Raw genomic sequence first — 22067 nt, 5'->3', positions numbered from 1 at the left:
TTTAGTTCCACAGGCTGCAGGATTGTAGTTCTTCTTGCTTCTGCTCTCTGCCCTCTGGTGGGTGAGGCTATCTAAGAGGCTTGTGCAAGTTTCCTGATGGGAGAGACTGGTGGTGGGTAGAGCTGACTGTTGCTCTGGTGGGCAGAGCTCAGTAAAACTTTAATCTGCTTGACTGCTGATGGGTGTGGCTGGGTTCCCTCCCTGTTGGTTGTTTGGCCTGAGGCAACCCAACACTGGAGCCTACCTGGGCTCTTTGGTGGGGCTAATGGCAGACTCTGGGAGGGCTCACGCCAAGGAGTACTTCCCAGAACCTCTGCTGCCAGTGTCCTTGTCCCCACAGTGAGCCACAGCCACCCCCTGCCTCTGCAGGAGACCCTCCAACACTAGCAGGTAGGTCTGCTTGAGTCTCCCCTGGGGTCTCTGCTCCCCTGGGGTCTCTGCTTCTTCCCCTGGGTCCCGATGCGCACACTACTTTGTGTGTGCCCTCTAGAGTGGAGTCTCTGTTTCCCCCAATCCTGTCGAAGTCCTGCAATCAAATCCCACTAGACTTCAAAGTCTGATTCTCTAGGAATTCCTCCTCCCGTTTCCGCACCCCCAGGTTGGGAAGCCTGATGTGCGGCTCAGAATCTTCACTCCAGTGGGTGGACTTCTGTGGTATAAGTGTTCTCCAGTCTGTGAGTCACCCACCCAGCAGTTATGGGATTTGATTTTACTGTCATTGCGCCCCTCCTACCGTCTCATTGTGGCTTTTCCTTTGTCTTTGGATGTGGGGTATCTTTTTTGGTGAGTTCCAGTGTCTTCCTGTCTGTGATTGTCCAGCAGCTAGCTGTGATTCTGGTGTTCTCACAAGAGGGAGTGAGAGCACGTCCTTCTACTCCGCCATCTTGGTTTAGGGCCTGTTAACAGAATTTTAGAACCAGAAGTTAATTTGCAATAATGTCCAAACATACAGGTAGGAATGTGTTGGGATGAAGTTTTGGAGATAGGCTAGGTCTGAAGAAGAAACTTGAAAGTTGTCTGAATAAAGGTAGCAAATGAGCCTTGATTAAGAATGGAATCTGCAGGAAGAGAGCAGGTAGAAAGAACACAACAAATAGTTGAGGATTGAGCATTGGTTAAGGTCACTCACTTATTGAATTGGAGGACCAAGTGGAGGTAGGAAATTAGGAGAAAGGAAGCCAGAGCAGTGGCGTATTTTAGAAACTAAAGGAGGAGAGGGCTTGCATGGTGGACGGGCTGGTATAATTAAATATATGCAAGGAGGATAAGAACTGTGAAGAAGCCCCAGAACGTGTCTGAGAAGACTTCATGGGTTGGCAGATGGATTGTCATTTCCTGAAGGGATTTTTTTTTAAGGATTTAGTTTCCAGTGTACAGATGCTGGTAAACATACTATTGCACTGGTTTTTTTTGCTACTTTTTAAAAGATTAATGCACCACTTAATTCATTTGATAAACTGTACGTGCTCTCTAGATTCAGATTCAGGTATACGAAATTAAATCACTCCTGAGAAAATCTGTCTTTTTTTTTAGATCTTGCCATTTACAGAAGTTGCTGAAGTTCAAGAGACAGAGAGTAATATATGGTATTATGTTCAAAATGTTAACATTTTTGGGTTTTTTTTTAGGTTAGATTCTTAAAATATATTTTCCACTATGTTTAATCATAGATGATTATGCCATTATAAAATGTAGCTAATATAGATCGAAAAGATCACTTTGAAAATTGCGTTTTCATTTTTCCAATATGTAAATAGATTTAATCTTTTTTTACTATAAAAATAATGTATACCAATGTGGCATATTTAAACAGTAAAGAAAAATATAATAAATAAAATTCTACCTTCTAGAGGTAACCACTGTTTTTATTTTGGTGGCATATATGTGTTCATATCTTACACATGAAATTTCATAAAAATGGAGTCATATCATACAAACTTCTTTGTAACCTACTTTAAAAAAATTTTATTTTACTGAAGTATAGTTGATTTACAATGTTGTGTTAATTTCTGCTGTATAGCAAAGTGATTCAGTATAACACTCTTAAAAGCCAATATATAATGAATGTTTTTCAGTCCCTGAAAAAAAAACCAAACTATAATGACTACATAGTATTTTATTATGTGAATGTATTATTTTTTATTTAATTCCCTGTTTTAAGTAGATTACTATAAATGATGTGATAAATATACTTGAACACATCTTTTAGTATACATTCCTAGCGGTGGAATTGCTGTATCGAAAATGTAACTGCCTGGCAGATCAGATAATATTCTCTAACAGCAATAAACTCTAGTCCCAGAAAAATATTCCCTTAAAATCTCTCCTGTAAAACTCAGGGATAAAATGTGCACATGTGTGTTTTGCAAATGATTGCAGGAATATGAAAAAATTCATTTAAGTATAGAGTGATGACTCCTGTTTAAAGAACAAACAGATCTCAGCTACGTTGTATATCCCTCATTGAAGTTCCTTACTCTAAGAGCCAAAGATAACACTAAGTAGAACATTCTTTTTTTTTTTAATTTTCTGTTTTTTAAAAAATTTATTCTACTTATTTATTTATTTTTTTTTAAATTTTTGGCTGCACTGGGTCTGTGCTGCTGTGTGCTGGCTTTCTCTAGTTGCAGCGAGCCGGGACTACTCTTCGTGTTGGTGTGCGGGCTTCTCACTGCAGTGGCTTCTCTTGTTGCGGAGCACGGGCTCTAGGTGCATGGGCTTCAGTAGTTGTGGCACACGGGCTTAGTTGCTCCGCAGCATGTGGGATCTTCCCGGACCAGGGCTTGAACCCGTGTCCCCTGCATTGGCAGGTGGATTCTCAGAATTGTGGCTTCTGAGAGCCCACTGAAGTAGGAGTGCTTCTCTGAGTACAACTTGATCAACTGTATTGGGGGAAGAGGTGCCATCTGCTTGAAATTTTATTTTTAAGCTCTACTCATATCAGTGCTTGATAAGCTATTTGTACTTTTCTTAAGCTCAACAGGTAAGTCAAATCAATAAAACAGGGAGGTGCCGTGCTGAAGGCAATGAAATCAAGCTATAGACCTCATGGTATTGTTTCTGTATTATGTATATAGGGTGGCCATCTGTCCTGGATTGCTCAGGACTGAGGGGCTTCTCAGGTTGAAGGGTGTGATTATGAACTTCTAACTCTTCCTTTACATTTCTTAAAGGTCACAAGTTTTATGCTAATTATAGATGGCATGGCAAATATTTAGAAGTACATGATAGTAAAATCACATTTTTTGTATTATGCTCTTTTCCTGATATTTGTAGACTAAAATCAGTAAAGATTTAGATAATGGCTATATTTCATGCTTTTATTTAAAGTACTGGCAGTATGCTATTGAATACTAAGTAGAAAAATTCCAGGCATGTTACTATTTTATTATTTTTCAGCTCATGCTTTCTGCCAAAGTAGAGAATTTATTTATATGATAAAAAATTTGAGATGACTGTATGGACATTGTTCAAGGGATAATTGTAAACATGGTAAGTTGCTCAGAGAGAGAAAATGTTTCTGTCATATCTTAAATGCTCTTTTTCTGAACAAGCTGAGGAGAAGACTTTGGATTCTTTGAAATTCTAGGAGTATTTTGGTTCTCTAACAAAAGCCAAGAAGAGTGGCTAGCTTTTTATTTTTTTAAATATCTTAAAAGGTACTTGTATAGAGCATTTCCACATCAATACTTCCACATCATCTTTATTCATGGGTTATACAACATGGAACTGCACAAATTAGGCCCAATCCTAAAAGCAGTAAGAATAGGCAGTGTAGTGTGCAGTTCAGCAGTGTGTAGAAGACTTCAGTGATGTCGGTTACTTGGTAAAATTAATATGTAATCTTCAATTACTTATATCTTGTTTCCCAGTTAGCATCACTTGCAAGTAATTCTGGGAGGATGATTTCACTTGCATCTCAACTTAATGCCTTTTTATCCACATCCTTCTGGGAAAGGTTTCTGAAGTGAAGCTTATTTTTCATTGTGTTTCTGCTTCTATTTGTAGTGTTTCAGCTTTAATTCTTAGTTCTGTTGTTCCATTATAATATACATTTTCTGGGGGCTGTTCTTTTATCCTGTGGCATTTTTCAATCTCCTGTGATGAAGCCATTCAGATCATATACCCTAACTATCACACATACCATAATTTATACTATTTTCTTACCAACCTAAACCTTTCCCTGTACAGGTCTGTGTGTCTAGCTACCTACTTGACATTTTGACTTAGATGTCTGACAGGCATTTGAAACTTAACCTATTCCAAACTGAGCTACAGTTGGCCCTCCATATCTGAGGGTTCTGCATCCACAGATTTAGCCAACTGCAGATGGAAAATATTTGGGGGAAAAATATTCCAGAAAATTCCCAAAAGCAAAACTTGGATTTACCACATGCTATAAGCTATTTACACAGCATTTTCATTGTATTTATAACTATTTGCATAGCATTTACTTTGAATTAGATATTATACGTAATCTAGAGATGATATAAAGTATATAGGAGGATATACATGGGTTATATACAGATACTACACCATTTTATATAAGGGACCTCAGCATCCACAGATTTTGGTATTGTGGTGGGGTGGGGTGGGGGTGGGAGGTGTGTTGGAACCAGTTCTCTCTGGATACCAAGGGATGATTGTACCTATATTTCTCCCTGTAAACTAGCTTGTCTCCCTGTCTTTTCCATCTCAGATTATGGCAGTTCATCCTTCCAGGTGCTCAGACTCTAACCCTTGACATCATTTTGATTCCTTTTTTTCTTTTACCTCATGCTTGGCCTGTTTGGAAATCCTGTTGACCTTACCTTCAAAATATATTTAGAACTTAACTACTTCTCATCATTGTCACTGCTCCCATCTTGGTCCAAGTCTCCTTCATCTCTCCCCTAGATTATTGCAGTAACCTCTGAACTGATAATACCCTTGTCCCTCTGGTCTATTCTCAACAGAGCAGCCAGAGAAGTCCTATTAAAACATATTTCATGTATGTTACTGCTTTTCTCAGAACTACCCAGTGGCTCCCTGTTTCATCCAGAATAAGACAGAAGCCTTGACTAGGTCCTGTACCATTCTACAGCTGTTTCCTCCTTTGACTTCACTGCTGCTCTCCTCCTTGCCTTGTTGCCAGCCCTCTGGCCTTTGCACTGTCCTCCAAACACTCCAGTCCTGCTATGCAAGTACTCTGCTCTGTACGTGATCCTCCCGCTCCCTGGAGTGCACTTCCACTCTGAGTCCTTATGGTTCAGTTCCCTCGTTTTGTTCAGTCAGCTTGGTAGTGAAGCCTTCTTAGGCCACCCTATCTAAAACTTCAACTCCATCTTCCCTAACATTTTATGTCTTCATTTTGTGCTTATTTTTCCTTAGTATTTATACTGTATAATACACATCAAAATTTTACTTGTTTATTATGTTATTGTTTATCTTCCCTACTAGAACATAACTACCACAAGGACAGGATTTTTGTCTGTTGTGTTCACTGCTATATTTCTCAGTGCCTAAAATGATACCTGTCTATATAGTAGGTACTCAATGAATATTTGGATGGATGGATGGATGGATGATGGATCAATTATAAGAATAGACAGTGTTGGGCTTCCCTGGTGGCGCAGTGGTTGAGAGTCCGCCAGCCGATGCAGGGGACACAGGTTTGTGCCCCGGTCCGGGAAGATCCCACATGCCGCGGAGCGGCTGGGCCTGTGAGCCACGGCCGCTGAGCCTGCGCGTCCAGAGCCTGTGCTCCGCAACGGGAGAGGCCACAACAGTGAGAGGCCTGTGTACAGCCAAAAAAAAAAAAGAATAGACAGTGTTTACTTTGATTATTCTCCAGTGTCTCAGTCTGAGAAAAATATTGGATTAATACAATACATTCAGATTTATATGACACCATCATATGTGCATCATATGCCTGAGGATATAATGTTGAAAGCATAATTTGAAATAAATGTTCAGAAGCTGTTGTATATGCTAGGGATTATTTTCTGGGAGTAAATATATAAGGAGTACAGCTGCACAGAAGATGGCATAGTGCTTTTAATCAACAAAATCTGAGAATTATACCATACAGAACTATACAGTGAAAGTGAACTTGATCTTTTATCCTGAGTAGAAGACCAGCTCAGAAGCTTCAAATGTGACTGGCCCTTGTGAAATTAAATACTCTTAACTGTGTAAATATGGTTAGAATCATTGCTTTCCTTTAGGAAGTTACAGGTATATCTAGGGAAACTGGTAATTATTCATATCAGTACAGGAAGACTTTTCTAAAAGCTGTCTATGAAGGATTTGTAAAGTTTGCCGTAGTTGTCTCTGTCAGGTTCCAAACTTTCTTCAGTTTTCCGATATTGTATTAGTTATTTATTGATATATAACAAATCATCCCAAAATTAAATGGTAGAAAACAAGCATTTATTATCTTACCATTTCAGTGAGTCGGGAATTTTTTTTTTTTTTTTTTTTTCTTTTTGCGGTATGCGGGCCTCTCACTGTTGTGGCCTCTCCCATTGCGGAGCACAGGCTCCGGATGCGCAGGCCCAGCGGCCATGGCTCACGGGCCCAGCCGCTTCGCGGCATATGGGATCCTCCCAGACCGGGGCACGAACCCGTATCCCCTGCATCAGCAGGCGGACTCTCAACCACTGCGCCACCAGGGAGGCCCGTGAGTCGGGAATTTAAGAGCAGCTTTGCTAGGTGTCTCTAGCTCAAAATCTTTCATATGGTTGCAGTCAAGCTACTGGAGAGTGGTAGCTGCCGCTGAGGGGGTCAGGGGAGGCGGGAGAGCCATTTCCAAGGTCACTTGGGGTTTGTGGGCAGACCTCAGTTCCTTTGCCTCATGGGCCTTTCTACAGGGTTGCCTCATGATGCAGCAGCTGGCTTTCCCCAGGATGATCTGTCTAGGAGAGAGCAAGAGACCACAAACAAGTTTGAAGTCATAGTCTTGTTACAGTCTAATTTTGGAAATGACATCCTTTCACCTCTGCCATTTTCTGTTCATTAGAAGTGATTCAGCAAGCCCAGTATATGCTCAAAGAGAGGGAATTATACACCAAAAAGTGGGGATCACTGGGGCCATTTTAGAGGTTGCCTGCCACAAATACTTTAATCTCTTCCCACATGCTTGCTAGCTGTAATGGATTTGAGCACAATTATTTCGTTGTCACTAAAGCTGTATTTTTTTTTAGTTTATCTGTGAAACTGAAATCAGTTTATAGAAGAATGAGTTTAAATGGACACCTATAGAAAAAATGAATAGAGCAAATGCCTTTAAAGGCATTAGAACATAATTTTAAGCATTGTGAAATAACCATCACTTTAGGGAAGTAACAGGGCCAAGATTTTTTTTTTTTTCCCTAGGAGACAACAGAAGCCCCAAAGCAAACAACTGCTACTTTTTTTTTTTTTTTTTGGTCAAAACCAATTAAGATTCCCCATTCCCTTTAAATAAGACCAAACAATAATGTCATTAGTGGTGGGAACTTTTTGTTTGTTTCTTCACTTCTGATACGTTTCCATGTTTGGTATTTGAAATGAAGGAGAGAGCTAAGGACTCTGTTCCTGCCAAGGGAGACCAAAACACTTGTCTATAGGTGACATTTAGTGTAATGCTGTTTATTAAAATAGTTGCTAGACAAAGATCAGCAGTCTTTTTCCTGTTTCTTTTAGTTGATTGCAAGTTAATCATTTAAGAATCGGATCTTCTGACTTCCTAGACACTAGCAGCTCTAGATTACAGGCTTGATATTAGTGGGTCCTAAGAAAGTCTTGTCTAACTCAATAAAATTTATCGTTCTTCTAATCAATACTCTTTGTTTTTTTGCCATTTGAGAAAAAAATTTGTTCCACCTTGCTGATGTCTCTGTGAAAGCTCTTTGCACATGCTTGGCATAATATAAGCATTCAGTAAACTCCTTTCTTTATGTAGAAGAAGCATCCTGAATTTCTATGTAGTGTTAAGTGCTTTCATGGCATGCAGAACTAATACTTAATAGTGCATGGGTGTTATATATTTTTAAGCCACTTGAATTTAAAGAATGAATAACTTTTTGGCTGTCCGTTACATTTCTAAATAATTTTTTATCACTCCTAACCCATACCTTGAATTATAGTTGAAAGTAATTTTTCACTTGAGTAATTTTCAAAACAAAATACTTGGGTGATTTCATTTTTCTCTTTCCACCTTCATTTTCCAAAATTAAAACAAACATAATGCCTAAGCCAAGGTCTTTTTATGTGTGGAAAAGAAAATTCCTTGCACATTATGATTATTAGAATTGATATGCATGTGCTTTCTACTTATAAACTAATGCTATTTTCCTTGTCCTTTTGTTTCACTGCTGCTTCAATCCTGATACATTTTGCTTCTTCCTGGTTTGGATTGTATTTGTTTGCTGCTCAATTACCCTGCATTAAAAGCTTCTTGGTGATAGCAAAGATGTCCTTGGGCCATCAAGTAAGTAGCTAAAGTTTGAGTGGCATGTTTGGAGACATGATAATATTTTGATGTGTACTTGGAAAAGGCATGTGGTATTTCCATTTTGGTTATTAAGTCTTCTACTTTTCTTTCCAGGCATTGAAATATAAAGCAAAGAATATAAATGATCATTCAGTACCCATCTGTTGTCAGTGTCCGTCTGAGATTGATAGTGTTTGTATATTTACATCTTGATTATCTGAATATGGATTATTTATTTAGCCAGTTATCTAATTCATAATTTATAAATTCATAATTCCTAAATTATGAATGAATACTTCTTTATAGTATCCTTTCTACAATCATCACAAAGCATAGATCAGAGTACTCTGAGGCTGGATATAGTACAACAAATTCACTGCCATATGAAAGTGAGAAATACTGTCTTATTTTGTCAGAATTTTTACATAATAGATAATTTGGTTATGAAAAGTTTTTATGTATACTTTGGTGATTTCGTAAGTGACCTGTTTTATCTAGGGATTTAGAAGATGCACCCTTTAAATTTATGTCCAAAAAATTTTTTCTTGACCAGACGCTGTGCTAGCTTCAGGGGATACACAATGAATAAAACATGTGCCATGCCCTTAAGATCATTATATACTAGTAGGGGAGTTAGACCCATGAATACATAATTTCAAGGCTTTGTGACATATTAAAAGTCATAGAATTACTGAGGTGAATGAAACTTCAGGGATCATTTAATAAAGCATTAATTTTGTAGATGAAGAGCCTGAAGCTAAGAACTTAAATATCTAAGGAGTTAGAATTGGTTGCTAGTTCAATATGTCATCTTCTGGTTTTCAGAAATCAGAATGAAACTATCATTTTACTGAATTCAAGTCTAACCAAATAATTAAGATATTACTGCATCATAAATCAGACAAAGATTTTAACTTTATTCAAGACCAATGTGGAAATTATATCAATTTAGGATGTTTTAGTATTTATTCCTAAATAATTGACTGTTGTAAGTCAGTTCACCACTTTGGGGCTCATTTTTTTTATTGGCTAAAGAAGGGGACTGAGCAAGATAATGGCAAAGCTTCTAGTTGTATAATACTTTGGTCTAGATCAGTTGCTGTTTGTCTCTAATAATGGTTATAGTATGTTTGTGATTTTGTTTTCTAAAAAGAGAGGTAATTTAAAGTGATATGCTAAAATTCCTTTTTTATTCTAATTGCAAGAATTCATAGTATTTTAAATATATTGTTTATTATAATCTAGCATTATTAGAATAGTAAAATTTAAAAGTAGAAAAAGTATACAAATCCCAGAACATTTTTATGCTTTCTTGTTCAGCCTTACTTGTGATACCTGGTAGATATTTTCAATGCATTTTTCAGTTACTTTAATTACCTCATATATTTAGATGTTGGCTCAGGTGAACTGACTGGCACTGCTGAACTTTACAAATAGAATTGCATTTTTAGAAATTTATTGTGGTTATATATTTTAAGCATATGTAAATTAAAATATACAACATATAGTAGAGATGAGTTTATATTGTACTCTGCCAACTGTTTAAAGACCGAGGCTGTATAATTATTTACTGCAGACCATATATCTTTTTGAGTGAAAAGTAATTTCACATAGTACTTCATTAGGATCTGTACAATTGAATGAAAAAACTATGAAGATCATATTCAAATTACTTATGTATTTGAGAAAAGGTATACCCTCTGTAAGGGGATATTTAGGATTTTCATAGAGATTTGTATGACTTTAAACAGTTACTTTACTTCTTAGTTTTCATTTAGATTAAAAGCAAACACCAGACTTTTTGAGGCTTGTAATATTCTTCAGATTTTGTATTGATGAGTTGAATTCAGAAAGAATGGTAGTTATAGAATCATATTCTCTTAGAAGTTACAGTATGTTAATTATATTACTATTAATTATTCCAGTGTGATTAGTTTTTACCATATTTAAAAATAATATGAATAGCAAAGTAGGTTGCTTTGCTTTACTTTGACTACAAAGTAGAACCAGGAGAGGGCACTATAATGCTAATATCTTTAGAAGGTGAGTCAGTTGATTGAATTACCAGAAACTGTTCTGGAATCCTGCAGTGATTCATTGGTCAAATATCGATCCAAGCATTTAGTAAGTATTTATTGTCAGTTTTATGCCAAAGGATACAAGTGAAAATAACGTCACTGCCCTTCTTGAGTTTATATGTGACTAGTCTACTGTTGTGCAAGTGATATAGGACATCAAAATGATTTTTATATTACACAGATTTTCTGTATAGTTAATGTTTGTGAATGGGGTGAGAGAAAAATTTAAAAATGCTTTCTGTTTTTAAGGAAATATACTCTGTGTATTGCTATTTCTACAAGTCCTCTCATTTCAAGGTTAACAAAATCATAAACAGTAACACCTCAATCAATAAGGAGTTAGAAAGGGGTGAATAGAACTAAGTTTACACTTTTCCTTTTTTATATAGTGAAGTTATTCAAGACTTAGATATGTATGTCTTTCTTATGGAATACTAAAGCATACTTTAATTCTTTTAGCTGTTCTTATAATGTATTTAAATTAGCCTTAAATGTACTAATACTATAAAAGAATATATGAAGCATATGTAAATTATAAAGCATAATCATACAGTGAGTACATATTGAACCTACCATTCAATTAAAGAACTTGAATCCTACAAATGCCTCATGTCTATCTATGTGCTTCTTCTCTTTCCTCTCCCTGTGCCTACCCCCCCAGGGGTGATGACTAATTTGTATTTTTTTGTTTATTATTCTTTGCTTTTTCAAAAATAGATTTTTTGGGTTATTTTTAGGTTACATATGTATCACTAAGGTTTGCTAGGTTTGTAATTTTATAAGAACGGTATCATGCTATATGTCATCTTCTCGGACTTGTTTTTTGTAGTTAACATCGGATTTCCAAGATTCAGCCATGTTACTGGGTATAGATAAAGACCATCTGTTTTTAGTGCTACATACTATTCCATTATATGCCTATACCACAATATATTAATCCATATTGTTTTCAATTGATGAATATTTAAGTTGTTTTGATTTTTGCTATTTTGAACAGCGTTGCTATAAACGAATCTTATTTTTGTCTCTTGGTACACACATGTAAGAGTATTTCTACGTATAAAGCTAGGAGTGGAATTTTTGGACCCATAGGATATGTGAAATTCAATTTTATAAGCTCTAAATGGTTTTCCAAAGTGCTTATATCAGTTTATATTCTGCCAGCAATGCTTAAGATGGCTCACTGATCCCATCCTTAACCAGTATTTGGCATTATCAGACTTATTAATTTTTTTCAGTTTTACTGAGTGTAAAATATTTATTTCATTGTGATCTTGATTTGTTTTTTCCTGACTGCTAAAGAGGATGAAAATCTTTTTGTACATTTATTGACCATTTGCATTTCTTCTTGCATGAACTAACTGTTCACGTTTTCCCACCATTTTTCTTTTTTTTAATTAAAAAAATTTTTAATTGAGGTATAATTGACATACAACATTGTATTAGTTTCAAGTGTGCAACATAATGATTCCATATTTGTATATATTTTGAAGTGATAACCACAATAAATCCACCTAACATCCATCACCATACATTGTTACAGAATTTTTTTTCTTGCGATGACAGCTTTAAGATTTACTCTTGTGATAAACTATAATGGAGAAGAATCTGAAAAAGAATATAGATAGATAGGTAGATATCTATATACATATAGATATGTAATTGAATCACTTTGCTGTATACCTGAAACATTATAAATCAACTGTACTTCAATTTTAAAAAAGATTTACTCTCTTAGCAAATTTCAAATATGCAGTACAGTATTATTAACTCTAGTCACCATACTGTACATTACATCCGCATGACTTATTTATTTTATAACTGGAAGTTTGTACCTTTTGACCCATTTTGCACAAACACAACCCTGACCCCTCTCTGGCAAACCGCCAATTTGTTATCTATATCTGTGAGTTCAGTTTTTGTTGTTGTTCTTGATTATTTGTTTAGCTGCCACATATAAAGGAGATCATATGGTATTTGTCTTCCTCTGACTTATCTCACTTAGCATAATGCTCTGAAGTTCCATCCATGTTGTCACAAATGAAAAGATTTCATTCTTCCATTGATGGACACTTAGGTTGTTTCCATATCTTGGCTATTGTAAATAATGCTGCAGTGAACATGGAATGCGTATATCTTTTCAAATTAGGGTTTTCATTTTCTTTGGATAAATACCCAGAAGTGGAATTGCTGGATCATATGGTAGTTCTATATAGGTTTACTTTTTGAGGAACCTACATACTGTTTTCCATAATGGCTGCACCAATTTACATTCCCACCAACAGTGCACAAGGGTTCCCTTTTCTCCACATCCTCATCAATACTTGTTATTTCTTGTCTTTTTGATAATAGCAATTCTAACAGGTGTGAGGTGATGCCTCATTGTGGTTCTGATTTGCATTTCCCTGATGATTAGTGATGTTGAGCATCTTTTCATGTACCTTTTGGCTATTGAGCTATATGAGTTCTTTATATATTTTGGATATTAACCCCTTATCAGAGATATGATTTGCAAGCATTTTATTCCATTCATTGTATTGATGGTTTCCTTTGCTGTGCAGAAGCTTTTTAGTTTGATGTAGTTTCACTTGTTTATTTTTGCTTTTATTGCCTTTACTTTTGCTGTCAAATCTAAAAAATCATTGCCAAGACTGATGTCAGGAAGCTCACTTCCAGGGACTTCCCTGGTGGCGCAGTGGCTAAGAATCCACCTGCCAATGAAGGGGACATGGGTTCAAGCCCTGGTCTAGGAGGATCCCACATGCTGTGGACAACTAAGCCCGTGTGCCACAACTAATGAGCCTACGCTCTCGAGCCCATGAGCCACAACTACTGAGCCTGCGTGCTGCAACTACTGAAGCCCGTGCACCTAGAGCCTGTGCTCTGCAACAAGAGAAGCCACTGCAATGAGAAACCCGCTCACCGCAATGAGAAGCCCATGCACCGCAGTGAAGAGCAGCCCCCACTCGCCGCAACTAGAGAAAGCCTGCGCGCAACCATGAAGGCCCAACACAGCCAAAAATAAATAAATTAATTTTTTTAAAAAAAGGTCACTTCCAGTTTTCTTCTAGGAGTTTTATAGTTTCAGGTCTTAAATTTGAGTCTTTAATCCATTTTGAGTTAATTTTTTTGTCAGAAAGTAAGTGGTCCAGTTTCATCCTTTTGCATGTAGCTGTCTAGTTTTCCCAACACCATTTATTAAAGAGACTGGCCTTTTCCCCATTATATATTTTTGGCTTCTTTGTCATAAATTAATTGACCATATATGTGTAGGTTTATTTCTGGGCTCTCTATTCTGTGCCATTGATCTATGTGTCCTTTTTTATGTCAATACCACAGTGTTTTGATTACTGTAGCTTTGTAATATAATTTGAGATCAGGGAGTGTGATGCCTCCAGCTTTGTTCTTTCTTAAGATGGCTTTGGCTGCTCGGGGTCTTATGTGGTTCCACACAAATTCCATTGGAATTTTGAGAGGGATTGCATTGTCTATAGATTGCTTTGGATAGTATGGACATTTTAATACTATCCCTCCAATCCATAGCATGGTATATCTCTCCATTTGTGTGTGTCTTCTTCAATTTCTTTCCTCAGTGTTTTACAGTCTTCAGTGTACTGGTCTTTCACCTCCTTGGTTAAGTTTATTCTCAGGCATTCTTTCGATGCATCCTCCCATTTTTCTTTTGCATCTTTCATCTTTTTCTAATTGATTTATAGGAGGTTTTTTTTTAACATATTCTGGATACCAGCTCTTTGTTAATTATATGTATTGCAAATATCTTCTCTTGTTTTTTTTTGATTTCTTTTTATCTTTTGATTAGATTAATTCTTAATTTTTTTTTTCTTTCTCTTTTGGTTAGTGCTTTGTTGTGTCTTTTTAATTTTTGAATTTTATTTTATTTATTTTTTTATACAGCAAGTTCTTATTAGTCATCAGCTTTATACACATTAGTGTATACATGTCAGTCCCAATCGCCCAATTCATCACACCCCCACCCCCACCCCTCTGCCGCTTTCCCCCCTTGGTGTCCATACGTTTGTTCTCTACATCTGTGTCTCAGTTTCTGCCCTGCCAACCAGTTCATCTGTACCATTTTTCTAGGTTCCACATATATGCGTTAATATAAGATATTTGTTTTTCTCTTTCTGACTTACTTCACTCTGTATGACAGTCTCTAGATCCATCCACGTCTCAACAAATGACCCAATTTCATTCGTTTTTATGGCTGAGTAATATTCCATTGTATAGATGTACCACATCTTCTTTAGCCATTCGTCTGTTGATGGGCATTTAGGTTGCTTCCATGACCTGGCTATTGTAAATAGTGCTGCAGTGAACATTGGGGTGCATGTGTCTTTTTGAATTATGGTTTTCTCTGGGTATGTGCCCAGTAGTGGGATTGCAGGATCATATGGTAATTCTATTTTTAGTTTTTTAAGGAACCTCCATACTGTTCTCCATAGTGGCTGTATCAATTTACATTCCCACCAACAGTGCAAGAGGGTTCCCTTTTCTCCACACCCTCTCCAGCATTTGTTGTTTGTAGATTTTCTGATGAAGCCCATTCTAACTGTGTGAGGTGATAACTCATTGTAGTTTTGATTTGCATTTCTCTAATAATTAGTGATGTTGAACAGCTTTTCATGTGCTTCTTGGCCATCTGTATGTCTTCTTTGGAGAAATGTCTATTTAGGTCTTCTGCCCATTTTTGGATTGGGTTGTTTGTTTATTTAATATTGAGCTGCATGAGCTGTTTATATATTTTGGAGATTAATCCTTTGTCCGTTGATTCGTTTGCAAATATTTTCTCCCATTCTGAGGGTTGTCTTTTTGTCTTGTTTATGGTTTCCTTTGTTGTGCAAAAGCTTTTAAGTTTCATTAGGTCCCATTTGTTTATTTTTGTTTTTATTTCCATTACTCTAGGAGGTGGATCAAGAAAGATCTTGCTGTGATTTATGTCAAAGAGTGTTCTTCCTATGTTTTCTTCTAAGAGTTTTCCAGCGTCTGGTCTTACATTTATTTCTCTAATCCATTTTGAGTTTATTTTTGTGTATGGTGTTAGGGAGTGTTCTAATTTCATTCTTTTACATGTAGCTGTCCAGTTTTCTCAGCACCACTTGTTGAAGAGACTGTCATTTCTCCATTGTATATCCTTGCCTCCTTTGTCATAGATTAGTTGACCATAGGTACGTGGGTTTTAAAGGAATCATTTCCTACCCCAAATTTATAAAGATTTTCTCTTAAATTTTCTTTAAAAAGCTTTCAAGTTTTGCTTTTTGCATTTATGTTTTTAATTGCATAAAAAATATTCTTTGTGTGTGGTATGAGAGTGGAACCTATTTTTCCAACATGGATGACCAATTTTCCTAGTATCAATATTATTAATTGCATAGTCTTTCCTACCTCTAGCATATATACATGCTCCACATATGCATGGGTTTGTCTCTGAGAGCTCTCTGTTAAGGTCTTTAGATCAATTTGTCTCTCTCTATATCAGTACCATACATTTTAAATTTCAGTAATAATTTTTAGGTATTAAATGGATATTGGATTTAGTAACTGAATAAGCCACCGTATACTTTATGATAATGAAGTTTCATAAAAATATAGAATTTGTTGATCTGATTCCTTTAACAAAATTCTTTTGAACACCTTCAGTATGCCAGAATCACACTGGGACTTGAGGATTTATGGAAAAATAAGGCAGACAAAACTCCCTTCTCATGGAATTTATGGTCTCATGTAGAAGGCAGATAATAGACAAATAAATGATATAATTTCAGATACTGATAAGAGCTACAGTGAAAATCACGTAGGGTAAAGTGATAGAATATAATTGTGGTAGAATGGGCACTAACCAAAACAAAAAAAAAACAAAACCAGAATTGATAAATTGTATTATATTAAAATTAGGAACTGACTTATCAAAAAACACAATGAGGGGCTTTTCTAAAGAGATGACATTTGAACACAGACAACAAATGATGAGAGTGGTGAATAATATGAAGGTCTGGGGTAGAAGTATTCCAGGTAGAAGGGAAAAAAGATATAAGGGCTGTGACTGGGGCAAGATGGCATGTTTGAGGAATACCAAGAAGGGCATTATGGCTGGAGCCAAGCGAATAAAGAGGAGGATAGTAGAGAATGAGGTTGGACAGATAAGCAGGGGGCAGACTGTTGAATCTTTAGGCCATGGAATTTATTGCAAATATAATGGAAAGCCATTGTGGATATTTCTCCTTAATACGAATCTGATCTACGGTTTACAAAGATTACTCAGGCTTCTATATAGAGAATGAACTCTACACAAGGCAGGGAGCAAGATGCTAAGTCTGGAGACCAAGTAGAAATCTGCTGCTGTGATAATGGTGGTAATGCTGGCTTGGAACAGGGTGGTAGTTGTGGAAGTGAGGAGAAGTAGGAGGATTCCAGATAAATTTTGAAGATAGAGTATAAAGATCTCACAGATGAATTGGATATGAAATGTGAAAGAAAGAAAAAAAATCAAAGAATACATCTAAGGTTTTTGGCCTGAGAAAGTGGGGGAGGGGAATAGTGATTCCATTAACAGATGGAAGAGAGGCAGGTTTGGAGGATAAGGAAAGGCCAGAACGGTTCTGGATAAATTTGAGATGTCTGTAAAATAATAGAGGTGATTATAAGGCAGGTAGTTGGATATGTGAGTTTTTGAGTTTAGGAGGAGATAAAAATTTAGTATTTATCAGTATAAGGATTCTTTTTTATGGACTTGATGGGAAAATAAATTTTTTATATCTTTACTTGGATGATAAGTGAAAGTATTTTTGAGTTTTTACTTTAAAATTTAAGGAGCTAAAATATAATTTTGATAACTTTAGCACAATTTGAAAACATGTTAAAACAATTAGATTTAAAAGATATGGTGATTAAAAAGGTGACTATTAAGTTCTCATTAAGTTTAAAATTACATGTAGACTGAAGACAGAATCATCCTCTCTCAAGATAAAACTCAAGTTTCCATAGACTGAAAAGCAGTTGTATAAAATGAAAGGGTGGAGATCCTGGGGCACCGTGCATCTGCTCACGATCTGCCCTACGCCTCCAATGAGTATTTTTCTCTTTTCTGCCCTCTCTGGAACCGGGCATTGCTCTCCTCTATTAGTAGCTTGGTCAAATGGGCGAATAGCAGCCTTAAACACTAGATTGATTGTTGGGACAGCAAGCTTTTGAGACCAGACTTTGAACCAAATGGTTCTGAGTTAGAATCTTACCTCTATTACTTAGTCTTAGGCAAGACAATCTCTGAACCTAAAGTTTCCCCATCTATAAAACAAGAATCACACCTACTTTCCATGAAAATCAGAAATTAGAGTAGAAGTTCTAATGAATATAAAATACTATTTTATACTGCTATTAATTTGTATTTTTTTCTCATTACTAATGAGGTTGACTATCTTTTCATGTTTACTGACCATTTGTATTTCTTCTGTGAAATGACATTGTCTTTTGCTTACTGCTCTATTGACAAATATATAGAGTTAATAACACAATGAAAGGTTGACAGTAAACCTTGGAGTACTTTCATTATCAGAATATGTACTTTCATTTTTATGAGGTCTATAATTTGTATAATTTGATACCTATAAATTCCTGTTGAATTGATAACAAACTAAAAATAAAACAATTATGTTAATTTTTTATTAAAGTATTGAGTTGGTAAAATGAATATAACCACTGAGGCCATTTCAGTCGTAGTTCTATTCCATGTTATTAACTATGCGGTTATGTAAATCTATGAATTAAGTACTAATTCTTTTTCCCTTCTTTCCTTGAGCTGTGTTAGCAAACAGTGACGATACTCAACACCTGACACCAGGAAAGATGAGTCAGCGCCAAGGGAAAGAAGCTTTTCCAACGCCAACCAAAGATTTGTATCAGCCATCTTTTAGTCCAGCAAGTCCTCATAGCCAGGGTAAGGAGTTGTACTTTTAATGTTTTTTGTTGTTTTTGATGGTGTGTGTGTGTGTGTGTGTGTGTGTGTGTGTGTGTGTGTGTGTGTGTGTGTGTGTGTGTGTAGGGAGAAAATGACATTTGGGGGTCTATCATGACTTTTCTTTTGGACTGTTTGGTTTTATAAAGGTTTATGTTTGTTTTGATCGTTCATAATACTCTTGAAATTAGTGCATTTTCCTTTGGAGTCCTTTAATTCCCCTTATATTCTCCAACATATTTGGTTAGTTGTATCATTCTTCTAATTCAGTGATTCTCAAACTTTTTGGTCTCAGGACTCCTTTGTACTGTCAAAGATTACTGAAGCCCCCAAAGAACTTTCGTTTATGTGGGTTAGGTAACCTCTTGATACTTACTGTATTGTAAATTAAAACTAAAACCTTAAAAAAATGTTTACTGTTTTTTTAATTGAAGTATAGTTGATGTACATACAATATTATGCACATTACAGGTTTACAATATAGTGATTCACAATTTTTAAAGGTTATACTCCATTTATATTTATTATAAAATATTGGCTACATTCCCTGTGTCATATAATAAATCCTGTAGCTTATTTTATATGTAATAGTTTGTTTAAAATGTTTGCTCTTAATTCATTTAAAATTAAATAATAAACTTATCACAGGTTAATATGATTAAAATATTTTTATGAAAAATAACTGACCCCCTCTCCCCCACCAAAAAAAAGTTGAGTGAGAATGAGAAGAGTAGTATTCTTTTCCTTCAGGGTCCCTCAGCCTTGGCCCTGTTGTCATTGGGGGCTGGATAATTCTTTGTTGAGGGGAGATATCCCATGCATTGTAGGATATTTAGCAGCATCCTTGGCCACTGTGCACTAGGTGCCAATAGTATTTTTCCTGATTGTGACAACTAGAAACAGCTCTAGATCTTGACAGATGTCCCTTGCAGGACAAAATTGTCTCTGGCTGAGAACTACTGTTTTACAGTTTTTGCAAATCTGTTTAATTTATGTCTAGCTTTATGAAGGACATTTGTAAGTGAAACTGGCCTTCTTTTACTGCAAGTGCATGGCAGTGAAGAAATCAGTGACTACCACTGCAGCCTGGTGCCTCTGCTTTGATATGTGCCGAAGCGCCAGTGGTATTACCCAGCATTGCGTTTGCACTATCAGTGAAAGTGTCAACACGGTGAAACAGTATGATGAAACTAGTCTTGACCTTGCAGACCCTTTCAAAGAGTCTTGGGGACTTCCAGGGATTATGGAGTTCCTAATTCCTAATTGATCCCTTTTGTATATTCGATTCTGCTTCTTAGCTAAAGTTTATTTGATCAAATGCTTTGAACTTTCCTGGGGTACTACTGGTAACTGTGTTGGAAAGACTTCTGCTTTTAAAACTAAGAACTTAAATTTGGTGTTTGAAAGCTAATGTGTACTTAGGTTATCAAGTATTTTTAAAAATTTAGAGTCTCAACAATTATGTTATACTGTCGGTATAGTTAGTCAGGTTTTAGTGTTGTTACTGTATGAATTATTCCTTGAAGTAGGCTTTAGTTACTTCTTTTTAAATGAATATTAACTGGTTAATAGTAAGTTACATGATCATTTTCTAATTTATTCCAGTGGAAAATGTTTTTCTAGTCAAGTGTTAGATGGAGACATTTTTATATAGCATTGCAGGAATTGGAAAAACTTTAGCAAGATAAAAACAATTACTACTATGCTAAAATTTATTGCTTGGTTGTTGAATATATTTTGTAAAGTTAGCATTTTTGTTTCTAAATGCTTTTTTGAAAATGGATGTATGGTACACAATGGTATACATAAGCTTCATTAAGATAAAATTCTGAAAGGATGCAGCTTACGTGATTTTTTTGTTCTGTGCACCCGAATTTTGACTGTAATAAATATGGTTCATCTGATTGATATATCTGTGTACTAGAATATTTAGAGGAATTCTTTAACTTGGAATTTAATGAAGTAACAAAAAGGTTAGTTACTAATCATTAAAAGTACTTTCATGTGTCACAAACATTTTCCGGCAAACAAGGAATTTGAGAGAATAGTACAATGAACACTAATAAATCCATCAAGTAGATGTAAGAAATTATTAACCTTTTGTTGGATTTATTTTATTTATTTGGGGGTGGGGCTGGAATATTTGGAGTAAATCATAGACCTCATGATGTTGTACCCCCAAATACTTAATCCATCTCTAAAAATTAAGAACATTTTCTTATATAACCATAAAACCTTTATTAGATCTAACAAAGTTAATGATAATTATTTAATATAAGCTAACACCTAGCTCAAATTTAAATTTCCCCAATTGTCCCCAAGTTTTTTGCAATAAGCTTCTTGAAACCAGGATCCAAGAAAAATTCATGCATTGCATCTGGTTGTTATAGAATTATATCTCCTTTAATCCCAAAGAGCCTCCTTGTTTACTCTTATTTTATTTTCTCTTGTGCCTTTGACTTTTTTAAGAAACTAGGTCAGTGTCCCTACAGAGTGTTGGACCTTTTGGATTTGATTGCCTCCTTGCAGTATTGTTTTATTTGTTTCCCCTGTCTTGTGTATTTTCTGTGAACTGGAAGTTCAATGCAAAGGCTTGACTGCATTCAGGTTGAACATTGTTGGCGAGATTGTTTTCTAGGGGATGTGTCCCGCTTCATGCTGCCTCACATGAGAAGTCACGCATCATACGAGTGTCCCACTATTAGTGATGTGAGATTGATCAGCAGGTTCAGGTGGTGGCAGCCTGATCCTCTTCAACTGAAAGTTGCATCTTTTCTCCCCTTATAACCTGAAAGTAAAAGACAGTTGGCACCTAGTAAATATTCTGTTCCCCATCAACGTTTCACCTAAAAGTGTAAGCACTCTTTGATGATCAAGATCAATTAGGGTGGAAAACAACATTAGAGTGGAAAAATGGTGATTTTCTAATTCTGTCATTCTTTTTACACTTGAAGTTCTTCTGTAAGAAAGAGATCTTAATTATCTTAAGGCTACCTAATAACCACTGAAACATAGTTCCTATAGGAAAGTCAGGATAAATGGTTATTGCCTCCTAAGTACCAGTTTTTTAGATTAAAAAGAAGACATAAAGTCTACTTCCGGTGGTGACATATTTTTTTTGGCTTAAAAATATTTTAATGTAAAGAACTCATGCATTGAAGATAATAATAGTATCTATCCAGCACATAAGATTTTTATAAGGCTTAAAATGCGTTAATACATATAAAAAGCTTAGAACATAGCCTGGTAAATGATAACCACTCATGATAGCTGATTAATAATAATAATAACCACCACAACAATATTATTACTATTATTATTGTTTTAAATAAATGATTCTATTTGAGTTGAAGGCTGATATTTCGACTTTTGCTGTACTTCAGCATCTTATAGAGGCTCATTTGGAAATTCTTTTAGTATGGATGGCCATGTACAACCTCTAACTTTTGCATTTACAGCGGCTGTAGTGTTAGTTATATCTTGATTTACACCTAAATGTTCCTGGGTAATTTATGGGTAAATTAATAGTTGTAGAGTGAATTACATACTGAACATACTTCTTTGT

The 22067-nt window shown here is 35.8% G+C and overlaps 1 protein-coding gene across 5 annotated transcripts in view; it reads left to right on the top strand.

The window, feature by feature from the left end:
• The window catches only part of OSBPL8 (oxysterol binding protein like 8), a 164533-nt gene that overhangs the window by 51262 nt on the left and 91204 nt on the right, over positions 1 to 22067 (top strand). For 3 of the 5 annotated variants that reach the window (XM_082636658.1, XM_082636659.1, XM_082636661.1), the window contains one exon: positions 18347 to 18484. In XM_082636658.1, coding sequence (XP_082492784.1) covers positions 18394 to 18484 — 91 coding nt within the window. In that variant the 5' untranslated portion in view covers positions 18347 to 18393. Of the gene's footprint in view, positions 1 to 8415; positions 8453 to 18346; positions 18485 to 22067 lie in introns of those variants that run through there. The other 2 variants (XM_082636657.1, XM_082636660.1) reach the window with 2 other exon arrangements.

Source organism: Mesoplodon mirus (assembly GCF_964341445.2).
Source record: "Mesoplodon mirus genome assembly, chromosome: 11".
Classification (NCBI taxonomy): domain Eukaryota; kingdom Metazoa; phylum Chordata; class Mammalia; order Artiodactyla; family Ziphiidae; genus Mesoplodon; species Mesoplodon mirus.
The sequence above is the reverse complement of the archived record's forward strand: the minus strand, read 5'-3'. Positions and strand labels throughout refer to the sequence as shown.